The sequence below is a fragment of the Schistocerca americana genome, chromosome 1, assembly GCF_021461395.2.
Source record: "Schistocerca americana isolate TAMUIC-IGC-003095 chromosome 1, iqSchAmer2.1, whole genome shotgun sequence".
In the NCBI taxonomy this organism is placed as follows: Eukaryota; Metazoa; Arthropoda; class Insecta; order Orthoptera; family Acrididae; genus Schistocerca; species Schistocerca americana.
The window spans coordinates 1,147,927,089-1,147,941,191 of NC_060119.1; the positions used below are offsets into that span (position 1 = coordinate 1,147,927,089).

At 41.2% G+C, this 14,103-nt stretch overlaps 1 protein-coding gene across 2 annotated transcripts in view; it reads right to left on the minus strand.

Annotated features, from left to right (window-relative positions):
- LOC124619324 (centrosomal protein 43-like) overlaps window positions 1–13,636 on the minus strand; it is a 46,474-nt gene extending 32,838 nt beyond the window's left edge. The window contains exon 1 of one of the 2 annotated variants that reach the window (XM_047145643.1): window positions 13,296–13,636. In XM_047145643.1, the coding sequence (XP_047001599.1) occupies window positions 13,296–13,376 (81 nt within the window). In that variant the 5' untranslated portion in view covers window positions 13,377–13,636. The remainder of the gene's footprint in view (window positions 1–13,295) is intronic. The other variant, XM_047145636.1, reaches the window with a different exon arrangement.
- Window positions 13,637–14,103: the final 467 nt, after the last annotated feature.

Below are 14,103 nucleotides of genomic sequence, written 5' to 3' on the forward strand. Positions count from 1 at the left end.
GACGCATGGTACACGGAATGGCAATTGAATCCAAATGTAGACAAGTGTAATGTGCTGTGAATACACAGAAAGAAGGATCCTTTATCATTTAGCTATAGTGCAGCAGATCAGCAACTGGAAGCAGTCAATTCCATAAATTATCTGGGAGTAGGCATTAGGATTGATTTAAAATGGAATGACCATATAAAATTAATCGTTGGTAAAGCAGATGCCAGACTGAGATTCATTGTAAGAATCCTAAGGAAATGCAATCCGAAAACAAAGGAAGTAGGTTACAGTACACTTGTTCGCCCACTGCTTGAATACTGCTCACTGGTGTGGGATCCGTACCAGATAGGGTTGATAGAAGAGAGAGAGAGAGAGAGAGAGAGAGAGAGAGAGAGAGAGAGAGAGAGAGAGAGAGAAGATCCAATGGAGAGCAGCGCGCTTCGTTACAGGATCATTTAGTAATCGCGAAAGCGTTACAGAGATGATAGATAAACTCCAGTGGAAGACTCTGCAAGAGAGGCGCTCAGTAGCTCGGTATGGGCTTTTGTTGAAGTGTTGAGAACTTACGTTCACAGAGAGGTCAAGCAGTATAATGCTCCCACCTGCATATATCTCGCGAAGAGACAATGAGGATAAAATCAGAGAGATTAGAGCCCACACAGAGGCATACCGACAATATTTCTTTCCACAAACAATACGAGACAGGATGTCTCACACCTGACGGTGTGTGGCGGAAGGTACTTTGAGTACCTCTACCGGTTCTCCCGTCTATTCCAGTCTCGTATTGTTCGTGGAAAGAAATATTGTCGGTATGCGTCTGTGTGAACTCTAATCTCTCTGATTTTATCCTCACGGTCTCTTCACGAGATATACGTAGGAAGGAGCAATATACTGCTTGACTCCTCGGTGAAGGTATGTTCTCTAAACTTCAACAAAAGCCCATACCAAGCTACTGAGTGTCTCTCTTGCAGAGTCTTCCACTGGAGTTTATCTATCATCTCCGTAACGCTTTCGCGATTACTAAATGATCCTGTAACGAAGCGCGCTGCTCTCCACTGGATCTTCTCTCTCTCTCTCTCTCTCTTCTATCAACCCTATCTGGTACGGATCCCACACCGGTGAGCAGTATTCAAGCAGTGAGCGAACAAGTGTACTGTAACCTACTTCCTTTGTTTTCGGACTGCATTTCCTTAGGATTCTTACAATGAATCTCAGTCTGGCATCTGCTTCACCAATGATTAATTTTATATGGTCATTCAATTTTAAATCACTCTTAATGCCTACTCCCAGATAATTTATGGAATTGACTGCTTCCAGTTGCTGATCTGCTACACTGTAGCTAAATGATAAAGGATCCTTCTTTCTATATATTCACAGCATGTTACACTTGTCTACACTGAGATTCAATTGCCATTCCCTGCACCATGCATCAATTCGTTGCAGATCCTGCTGCATTTCAGTACAATTTTTCATTGTTACAACCTCTCGATATACAACAGCATCATCCACAAAAAGCCTCAGTGAACTTCCGATGTTATCCACAAGGTCATTTATATATATTGTGAATCGCAACAGTCCTACGACACTCCCCTGCGGCACAACTGAAATCACTCTTACTTCGGAAGACTCCTCTCCATTGAGAATGACATGCTGCATTCTGTTATCTAGGAACTCGTCAGTCCAATCACACAATTGGTCTCAGAAAACATCATTCTTGTGCAATGCAGCTAGTTCTTTATTCGCACGAAGTAATGGCCGCTATCGACAGGGGATCTCAAGTTGATTCCGTATTTCTAGATTTCGGGAAAGTTTTTGACACCGTTCCTCACAAGCGACTTCTAATCAAGCTGTGGGCCTATGGGGTATCGTCTCAGTTGTGCGACTGGATTCGTGATTTCCTGTCAGGAAGGTCCCAATTCGTAGTAATAGACGGCAAGTCATCGAGTAAAATTGAAGTGATATCAGGTGTTCCCCAGGGAAGCGTCCTGGGACTTCTGCTGTTCCTGATCTATATAAATGACCTGGGTGACAATCTGAGCAGTTCTCTTAGGTTGTTCACAGATGATGCTGTAATTTACCGTCTAGTAAGGTCATCCGAAGACCAGTACCAGTTGCAAAGCAATTTAGAAAAGATTGCTGTATGGTGTGGCAGGTGGCAGTTGACACTAAATAATGAAAAGTGTGAGGTGATCCACATGAGTTCCAAAAGAAATCCATTGGAATTCGATTACTCGATAAATAGTACAATTCTCAAGGCTGTCAATTCAACTAAGTACCTGGGTGTTAAAATTACGAACAACTTCAGTTGGAAAGACCACATAGATAATATTGTGGGGAAGGCGAGCCAAAGGTTGCGTTTCATTGGCAGTACACTTAGAAGATGCAACAAGTCCACTAAAGAGACAGCTTACACAACACTCGTTCATCCTCTGTTAGAATATTGCTGCGCGGTGTGGGATCCTTACCAGGTGGGATTGACGGAGGACATTGAAAGGGTGTAGAGAAGGGCAGCTCATTTTGTATTATCACGTAATAGGGGAGAGAGTGTGGCAGATATGATACGCAAGTTGGGATGGAAGTCATTAAAGCAAAGACGTTTTCCGTCGAGGCAAGATCTATTTAGGAAATTTCAGTCACCAACTTCCTCTTCCCAATGCAAAAATATTTTGTTGAGCCCAACCTCCATAGGTAGGAATGATCATCAAAATAAAATAAGAGAAATCAGAGCTGGAACAGAAAGGTTTAGGAGTTCGTTTTTCCCGCGCGCTGTTCGGGAGTGGAATGGTAGAGAAATAGTATGATTGTGGTTCGATGAACCCTCTGCCAAGCACTTAAATGTGAACTGTGGAGTAATCATGTAGATGTAGATAGTCCATGCTCTCTTACTTTGTTCATTAAACGAGTGTGGGCAACTGTATCAAACACCTTGCAGAAGTCAAGAAACATGGCATCTACCTGGGAATGGCCCTCTGACTCTCGTGGACAAATAGTGCAAGCTGGGTTTCACACGATCGTCTTTTTCGAAACCCATGCTGATTCGATGGTACACTGCTGCAAGAAGTGCAAGAAGATGGTTAACTCCCTTTGCGTAAAATCAAGTTGTATCCCATCACGTCCCGCGTCCTCTCCTCTTTTGAGCAATTTTAATTGCTTTTCGATCCCTCTGTCATCTATTTTGATATCTACCATTTTGTCATCTGTGCGACAATCTAGAGAAGGAACTACAGTGCAATCTTCCTCTGTGAAACAGCTTTGGAAAAAAGACATTTAGTATTTCGGCCTTTAGTCTTTCATCCTCTGTTTCAGTACCATTTTGGTCACAGAGTGTCTGGACATTTTGTTTTGACCCACCTACCGCCTTGACGTAAGACCAAAATTTCTTAGGATTTTCTGCCAAGTCAGTACATAGAACTTTACTTTTGAATTCATTGAACGCCTCTCGCATAGCCCTACTCGCACTACATTTCGCTTCATGTAATTTTTGTTTGTCTGCAAGGCTTTGGCTACATTTATGTTTGCTGTGAAGTTCCCTCTGCTTCTGTGCCAGTTTTCTAACTTGGTTGTTGTACCACAGTGGCTCTTTAGCATCTATTACGATCCTGCCTGCCACATACTCATCTAACGCATACTGTACGATGGTTCTGAACTTTGTCCACTGATCCTCAACACTTTTGTGTTGAGCCATCAAGTACTCTGAAATCTACTTTTGGTCACTTTTGCTAAACAGAAAAATCTTCCTACCTATTTTAATATTTCTATTTACAGTTGAAATCACCAATGCTGTAACAGCTTTATGAGCACTGATTTCCTGTTCTGCATTAACTGTTTCAAATAGTTGGGGTCTGCTTGTCACCAGAAGGTCTAATATGTTATCGCCATGAGTCGGTTCTCTGTTTAACTGCTCAACATAGTTGTCAGATAATGCACTTCAAAAAATTTCACTGGGTTCTTGTCCCCGCTTCCCGTTATAAATGTTTGAGTCTCCCAGTCTATATCTGGTAAATTAAAATCACCACCCAAAACTATAACATGGTCGGAAAATATACTCGAAATATTTTCCAAATTTTCCTTCAGGTGCTCTGCCACAACAGCCGCTGAGCCTATAGAGACATCCAATTACCATGTCTGAGCCTTTCTCATTTCGGATCTCCTTCAATATTATTGCAGTTTTTATCACTACAAACATGCCTCCCCCTTCACTGTCCAGCTTGTCGCTGCACTACATTCCAATCTGAGTTCAGAATTTCATTACTGTTTACATCTGGTTTCAGCCAACTTTCCATCCCTAGTATTATGTGGACATTGTGACTGTTCATTAATGAGAGCATTTCTGGGACCTTTCTATAGATGCTCCTGCAGTTTACTATTACCAAATTAATATTGTCATTCCCTGTTGCATTTTGCCTACTGCTACCTTGTCGCGTCTCAGGAGACATCTTGTCAGGCCTAGGTACTCAAACTGTGTGCCATAGGCTGCCTGGTGCGCAACATCACTCCCGACGTCCATGGCGAGGTCCATCTTTGCAACATGACACCTTGCAGTGATGTACAGATGGGCCCAACAACATGCCAAATGGACCACTCAGGATTGGCATCACATTCTTTTCACTGATGAGTGTTGCATATGCCCTCAACCAGACAATCATCGGAGACACGTTTGGAGGCAAACTGGTCAGGTTGAACACCTTAGACACACTGTCCAGCAAGTGAAGCACGGTGGAGGTTCCCTGCTGTTTTGGGGTGGCCGATGTACGCCGCTGGCGGTCATTTAAGGTGCCGTAATGGCTATACAATATGTGAATGCCATCCTCCGACCGATTCTGCAATGATATTCGTACCCTCATCATGCACATCTTTTGAATGACTTCCTTTAGTATAACGACATTGCTTGACTAGAGCAGCCAGCATGTTCTCCAGACACAAACCCTATCAAACATGCCTGGGATAGATCGAAAAGGGCTGTTTGTGAATGATGTGACCCACCAACTACTCTGAGGGATCTACGCCGAATCTCCGTTGAGGAGTGGGACCATCTGGGCCAACATTGCCTTGAGGAACTTGTCGATAATATGCCACGATGAATACATGCGTGCATCAATGCAAGAGGATGTGTTACGGGGTATTACAGGTACCGGTGTGTAAATCAATCTGAACCACCACCTCTGAAGGTGCCGCTGTATGATGGTACAACTTGCAATGTGTGGTTTTCATGAACAATAAAAAGGGCGGAAATAATGTTTATGTTGATCTCTATTCCAATTTTCTACACAGGTTCTGGAAATCTCAGAACTGAGGTGATGCAAAACTTTTCTTGATGTGTGTATTTAATAACTACGCCTGACTTCTGGTAATATAGAAAATCAACAGTTATGTCCCAATCAATCATTTCTTAAATATTCAATTACTTTGACACAGAGCTGTTATCAGTCCAAATTTTTTTTTTATTTTTATTTTTTTATACTGAAACTCAAATACAAAATGATTAAAAAAAACGTGGGTTTTGACAGAGATAGGAGTTTCTTTTACATATTTAAGTATTTGTAAAACTATTCATATAGTCTTTTAAAGCACATTCTCTAGACTGCTAAGCGTTAGTAAGTGTCTCATGTTTTGTTAAAATACAAGTACAGAGTCACCAGCTACAATTTTAATTGAAATATTTTCATTGCTAATATTAACTTTATTTAAGGGTATCAAATGAGCATATTTAAATGACAATTATATTTTTTATGCAGACAACGTTTAAATTTGAAACATACATGCTCAAGCAGTGAAGATCCTTGGAGTTCTCAAGTGAATGTTTCATTAGCGTGTCTGTTTTGCACTCACTGTGAGCTATTAGATTCTGTTACCTTCATACCTTTTTCATTAAACTTAATACATTCTTCCTAGTGTGCTTAATACAGGTACACCAACAGTGCATAATATGTTTTCCAAAGGCACAAAACAAGTCTTCCTTCTCCGGCCAAAAAAATGAAACTAATGGTCAAGGCATCTCCTCCATCACATGCATTCCTGACAAAGGCATCATATACAGATGCCAGAAAAAAGTTTTGTTGAGAACAGGTACATGTCCACTGCAGGGCATTTTCACTGAATGAGAAAATCAAGGAAGTGTTTTCAAAACAAGTTACTTTTCTAATTTCTAATGACTCACAGGAAAGAGGCTTGTAATTGTGAAAATTCCTGGTACCAGCTAGTGTACCTGCTGTCAAAATTCTTCTAGAGTTTCTTCCATAGGAAATTTACATTGCTTTTCTCTAAGAAATAGAAAAATCATTTGTTGATATTAGCCTTGCAGTTTGATATTAACCTAGCAGAAGACTAGCTTTTCTCAATACATGTTGTACAGTTCCTCCCACCACATCACACCCAGATTTACTATAGCTAGTAGCAAAAAAGGAATTGTGGGATTTCTGTGGTGTTGTAGCCCAAGGAAACACACTCATTTCTGTAAAACTTGGTTTATTTCACTACATACATCCACATTACAACAAGTTTTACAGCCAACTGAACAAGCAAGACAAGACAGCTTGGGACGTTAGGTTAACAGAGTCAAAGAACTTGCAATGGTGGAGATGTGTTGTTCATACTTGTCGACGCCACACAGCCGCCAACCCCCTCCACCCCCGCAGTGTGCAGCACAGTTTGAGAGTAGCGAAAGAAGGATGTGTCTGGTGGTGAGGGAAATGGCAATGATATGATGGGAATGTCCATCTCCGGTGATTGTTGCGACAAGGACGACGCTGGGAGGTTGACATGGTATGGGCGGACAGCACACCTCGACCCAGTGTATTTAATGCCCGACGACATTATGCAGCCTTCCAGCACTCAGGACTTGGGCTCAAGCTATGTCCACTAAGAGCTGCTACCGCAGATCTCACCCGAATATGCGTCTGCACCACCAACAATGCCGTTCCTCCGGTTCTCGCCCTCTCTCTCTACCTCCTCCTCCCTACCCCCTTTAGTGGTTCTGCAAACCGACGTCCCACTCGAACATGTGGAGGACATCACCATCCTCATCAAAAACATCCACATCTTCATCCTGCTGCAAGAGAACTCGCCCCACCCGACTGGGGACACCGTTCATCAGTTGATCGCCCGCTCCCCCGAGGGGTCGATCACACATTTCTCCGAGCTACGGTAACCCCCATAGAGAGGGTTATAGTTCGAATGCTGCCAGCCGACAACACAGGGGACACAGTCCCTCCCCACACCGCTCCAACTTCATGTGCGTGCCGATGCCTCGTCTGCCCACACCACCTAGAAGTGTTCCACGTCGACATCCCAGCTTGGTCCCTGCCACAACAACCTCCAGAGATGGACATCCCCATCACATCACTGCTGTCTCCCTTACCACCTTCAAATATGAATGACATATCTCTGCCACTGCAAGTTCTTTGACTCTATTAACCTAATGGCCCATGCCATCTTGCTTGTTCAGTTGGCTGTACAACTTCTTGTAATGTGGACGTCTGTAATGAAATATATCGAGTCTTACATAAATAAGTGTATTTCCTTGGGCTACAACCCAACAAAATCCCATAGAATGTTCAGCATCACTGGAAAAATCATTTGTGTGTTCACAAGTTCTTCCTAACTTTATATTGAACAGCACATCCATCAGGAAAATAATGCGATTTCCTGACTTGGGGTAGAGTTCAGCCAACTGCTTAACCATATCTTTCTGATCAGCTTTTACAAATCCTACAATGTGATACATACCATCACTTATAAAGCAATGGTTTGCTGTTATCAATTCATTTTCCTCATTTACTACATAAACACAAATGGGATGGATTGTACAGCTGCTTCTTGTCCAGTGGTAACACTGGATTTCATTCTGAAACACTGTAGTTTTCAGCAAAGTCTATTAACAGAGTTGCTTTTTCCGGGGTTAGATTTTCTTTCAAAATTTTCAAGGCCCTTGACAGACACTTAAGATATAAAGAAGAGTGATTTATTTGCCTGTAATTCTGTTACCAACAAATCGGTGTGTTCATCAACAGTTGCAGATTGCTTTACCAATTCAGTACGATGGTCTGTGTTAATCCACTGGCTGTACTCAATTTCACTATCATTATCTTTGTAAGATAATGTTTCTTTCAAAAATTCTAGCAATCTGTCATCACTGGGAAATCATTACAGTGACTAAGCATGCAGTCATAGTTTACCGAGTCACATACAAGAAATTTTATGAGTTCTTCATATGTTTCTTGAGTGTGTTCCACACCCAAAAGCAGTTTTACATTTTCATGGATACCACAGACACAAAATGAATGAGTGCCTGCAGCACCAGCTGAAATATATCACTTTGGTCTTGGTGAACAAAATTTTGAAAAACAAATGTAAATGTTTGGTTTCTCCCATTTAAAACAATATTATGGTTCCCTTAGGTTGCAGAGGGTGTTTTTTTGCATACACTCATTCTTCTGAATGCTAACTTTGTCTTTTGCTCCTGGAAACATTCACGTATATTCACCATTTTGGTAAAAATCAGTGACAAACTTTACAACTTTGTCAATGATCATTTTACTTCTTTTTGGTTTAGGAATTGATAAAATACCCCTCTCTGTTATCCATTTCCTTGTCTGTCGAATTACATACTGACTAACATTGAATTCTGACATAATTTTTTCTGCTGACCAAGATGGAGGAGCTAAAATTAAAACTAGAATTTTTTCAGACCTTTTTACACCAGCCACTTTTTATTGCATTATAATATCACGTCATCAAAATCTTTGGCTTTGCCAACAATTTTATCGTATGTGTTATCCTCCTTACTGTCAGAAATTTCAGTACTGCAATCCAACCCCTGGTACAGTTTTCCTATCTTCCTTTTGCCATAAGTGATCTTGCTGTGATTTGGTGACCGGAATGAAGTTTTAAGGGAGAGTGTCCCAAATCATCTGAAGTTTTATTTGCATCCTTGATACTTCGACGTTTTAGCACTCACTCATGAAATGTCACCTCGTAGTCACTGCAGCACTTTCATTTTCATCACTGATGCATCTTTTGTTCAGAAATCTTACAATACGTTGTACTTGACATCCACTCTCCTAGCATTTAATGATTTAGACAAAGGCAAACTTGCTGACCTCAAGGATTTTCTAAAATGTCTGCCTGTGTATTTTGAAAGGATCACAACAAGTTGTTTGATGCCTTACAAAAACCCTCAGATATAGTAACTGAGATGTTCACACAGTTCTTTCTCGAACATCTGGGAAGTTTATACTAGACCTTAACACTACCAAATCTTGCTGGTCTTCACTCAGCTCTAAAAATTTTTAAAGACTTTTACTGGGATGATAGGTCATCAACTGACATGGTGTTTTAAGTATTTTTCTGACACTACATGAATTTGTATTTTCCATTGTAAATGACTGATGACTACTTCAGTTAAAAAGGGTCAACGGAGGCGTCCGATCCCACCTGTCAGCTTTGACCCGTGATGTAAGGCTGTTGTGGTGTGTGACGTCATGACGGTGTGGAATTTAGTTTATGAGTGTGTTGTATTTATAGATGTCATTTTGTTGGGGTCGGTGGTGCCCCATGGTGGTGTGTTTGAGGTTTGGTTGTTTTGTGGCTTATTGGGTTCATTTTGGTGTTGCTGCTTGTCCTGCAAGGTATTGGTTTTGACCGTGCTGCGACAGGAATTGGTTTCAGTGAGTTAACAATTAAGTTTTTATTGTGTCTAATGTATTGTAGTGCTGCTTGCTGTATGTCATGTGTTAATTTGTTTAATTTAATTTGTGGCTGCTTTTGTTAGGTATGGATATGATGGATAAAGTGAACAGTGCTCGTTTGCGTGCAGAAATGAGGGACAATGCGTTGTCCCTTATAAAAGTTTTGCAACTATATGGGCTGCTGGCAGAAGTGGTTAGGTGTCGCGCGTGTCGGCAGGAAATGAGGTTGGCAGAAGTTCCGGCGTCTCGGACCAGGGACGGCTACATGTGGCGGTGCCAGAGGGACAACCTATGGCGCTCCATAAGGCGTGTTACCTGGTTCGAGGGGTCTAGGTTGGGCACGCGAGAGATTGTGTTGATGACATATTATTTTTGTTATAGATCCTCTCACAGTTTTTGTGCACATGAGACTGCTGTGAGTAAGACGACGGCTCTTGACTGGTTTTAGTTTTGTAGGGAAGTGTGTTCTGAGTATAGTAAGTACAGGAGTAAGTTGGGTGGGCCTGGGGTGAGGGTGGAGGTTGACAAATCACAGCTTGGGAAGAAGTAGTATGGGAGGGATAAGTCTCTGGTTGGTTTATGGGTGTGGGGGGCACTGTATCTGGGGGTGTTTTTCAGAGTGTTTTTAGGGTTTTGGAGGGGCGGACGAAAAGGGAAGTGGTGGGATTAATTGAGTAGTTTATTGAAGAGGGCAGCACAATAGTTTCCGATGCTTTCTCCTTTTATAGGGGGCTGGGCGAGAGGGGGTATCATCATCTAGTGGTTAACCATAGTTTGGAATTAAAAAATTATGAGACTGGGGCTTGTACAAATATGATAGAGGAGTTTTGGGGGGCGGTTAAGTCAGTTATTGGGAGCGGGAACAGGTGCTCTTCTAACTCTCAGTCTCATTTAGATAAGTCCCTGAGGGCTACTGCGTTTTTCGTTTTTTTTTTTAAGGGCAATTAGTAAAATGTATAGGCCGAAGGTGGTTGGTTAAGGAGGTGTTGTGAGGGAGGGTGGCTCTGTGGCTCGGAGGGGGGGGGGGTGTAGTTGTTGGTAATGTTTGTGGAGATAGGTGGGTGGTTGTTTTGTGATTATGTTGTGGAGGATCTATTTTGTTGCAGTTGTCGTTGAGTTGTAGTGTGTGATTGAGATCTGTATTTTTTGGTTTTTATTTGTTGATGGGTCTTTCATTTTGGGGGGAGGGTCGAGGTAGGGGCGAGAGGGAGGTGGTGGGCTGCGAGTTTCTTTTGTGTGTGTGCGAGAGAGAGAGAGAGAGAGAGAGAGAGAGAGAGAGAGAGAGAGAGAGAGAGAGAGAGAGAGAGAGATTGTGGTGGCTGACCTAGAGTGCAGTGCTGGAACTTTTTTTTGGTAAGTAGTCTTTCTTGTTGGTATATGTTTTGGTATCGTAAGTTGCTGTTGACCTTAATAAGTGACACGAAGTGTCCGATTCCGATGCGCGGTCGCAGCTATGGGTGTTTTGGTATCGTGAGCTGCTGTTGAGCTATATAGGTCAAGGGAAGCATTCGATTCCACTTTTGTTTGTCTAGGTGTTCGTTTTGTGGTACCAATAGTTGTGGCGGTGGTGTAATTTTTGGAGGTTTATAATACGGTATCGACAGTAGCTGTTGAGCTACATATGCGAAGGGACGTGACCGATTCCAGAGGATACTGTGTGTAGTGGAATTTGAGAATTTTGTATTGTCGATTTATTTCGTTGTTTTGTGTCATTTGGTATGGTGGTGTGTGTTTATATGAGTTTGTATTTAGTTTGTCCCCTCCCAAAAACCCCCAATTATCCACACTTGTCCCGTTAGTCTGATTATATTTTTGAAGGAAGATGTGTGTTTTGGTTTTTTGATATATTTTCGTCTTTGTTGTCGGGTGGAATCAGACGCTTCTGTATTCTCGTTAAAAACACTGAACATTACAAACAATGATAAATGGTTGTACCACAAGCAAATATGACCCGTCTCACAGAAGAAAAGGAGCAATTGTACCACAAGCAAATATGACCTGTCTCACAGAAGAAAAGGAGCAATTGAGGCCACATGGACTGATTGTTGCATGTCAACAATGTTCAACAATACATGACAGTGGTTGTTGTAGTGTTTTCGTATACAGGTTTTAAACAAGCAATATGCACAGATACATGCAACATATTATATTCCTTCCAAAACCACTTAGTTAATAAAATGAAATAAATTTTTCACACTTAAGATTAATTTGTCTGCCTAGAATAACTGATGTTTAAATATGTTAATTTGAGACGCCAGCATCTGAGGCAGTGGTTGTCAGACCTGTCTGAACTTACTTGGAATGACTCACCTTTTATCACAGTAGAAAGTTTTTTGACTTTCAATTTATTTGTGTCCACTCGCATTAAAACCATAAATATTTTTATTTTAATAGAAAGGTTAACCTTAGAAATTTTTTAAGACCAAAGCTACTTTCCCAGCAGGATGGAGAAATGTGATGTTACTTTACTGCTTAAATTAATGTATTGTTGTTACCTATATGCCTCTCTCTCTCTCTAAAGTTCTGAAAAAATCCTAAATCAAAAGCTTGATGTACACATGAGTTTTATTTTGTGTAGATAGGTACCACCTTGCTTGGACATTCTCACAGAGCCAAATTCAGAACATCACTGTATTGAAAATTCAAAGTAAAAAAGTTTTAGTCTGAGACCAAATAGAATTTCTAGAAGTTCTTAGTTATAGATATAAGCAGATATACAAAGTTTCATGAAAATCTGAGATGGACCATTACAAATCCTAGAATTATTTGGTGCTTTGACATGGAATGACCCTACATTCAATGTCCCCTGTCAGTTCTATGTTGAACTGGTCCTCACACTTACACAGTATTTAGGATGGGTTGTACAAGTATTGTGCAAGCAGTCTCCTTTGCAGACGGATTGCGTTTTTCTAGTATCCTATCAACCAAAGCCTGCCACATGCTTTACTTATAACTGAGACTGTGTGGTCATTATATTTCTTATCCCTAAAATTTATGCTATTTTCTTCCTGGCAGTACTTAGATATGGATAAGAGCACCATCTGCAAAAAGCCCGTGGCCAATATTAATATTGTCTGCAAGGTCATTAACATGCAACATGGACTGCAAGGGTCCCAACACATCTGTCAGGGCCACACCTTAAGTTAATTCTACTTTTGACGATGACACTTCTCTCGAGATAACATGCAACATTCTCTCAACCAGTAAATCATCAACCAAAGATGCGATTGCACTTTCATTAATATGCGCTGGTTTAGTACTGAATCCTTAGATTTCAGGATACAATGTGGGGAACGGCCCAAGTCCGACTTCGTTTCGCCTACGGCGTACATCACTACCACAAAAACATGATCCGTTCAGCCCTTTCATGACTGACGGATGATAAACAAGCACTACCCTTCTGCAAATAATGTCTGCACATCTCGTGCGTCGTCCGAAGAAGACCACACATATACCAGTATAAAACTTATGACTCTGCTTTTATAACTATTTTAAACTTCGCTGTAATTATGAGAAAAAGTAATAGAAATTGGGCTTCTAACAACAAATCGAGATATGTCAAAAAATTGTAGTCGTACAGTGAACACTATTCGAAAAACGGTTGGAAGTCGTTCTTCTTACCCTAATTTTCGCCAAAACACCATTATTTTCTAGTGTTTGAGCAATCAGTTCACGTAACTCCGGTCCTTCTTCCGCTGACATAGCTACTGTATTTCATTCAACTTCCTAAAACATAAACAACGCCAAAACCCAAACTGCCTCCACAGATATGATAATGACAACAACTGACGCTCAAAATAAATATCGACCAAGGTTCATAGCTTCATCATCTGGTGAAATCTATGGTAAAACTTCGAAGTCCAGCTTCAGCAAAAGAAACATATAACACTTTCTGTTATATGATGCCTGACAGTACACAGTCTACTCAGTTTGGTTACTTGAACGCTTGTGGTCACCTTGTAGTACTCTGTCATGTGTCAACACATCGCAGAACTTTCATCGGCGTAGTATCTGTGGTTCTTGAGCAGTTTGAATTTCAGCGCGCTCAAGCCTGTACTCCTGGCGCTAAGTATTAGTTGCATTCGGTTGGAGGGTACGTTTGATTCTGAGTGTTTCCTATGATAATACGGTTTTAACATTTTCTCCATTTTATGGTAACTTCATTTACACTAATAACTGTCTAGAAGCAGAAAATATTGAAGATTTTCAAAAATTTGCGATTTTAAGGACTATAGCTCCTATTTTTCATTGCAGAATATGGCAAGAAGTTGAAAGATAAGGAGATATTTGGGTTGGTCTAGGAGGATTTTCCATATGATTTTAATACACTTGAAGGCAGGGCAGGTCCGTTCGTAAACGCGAATTAGGTGATGGCCTAGGGCTCTCGAATTTCGGACGCGCTTGACGATCGTGCGCGACAAGCCCGCAT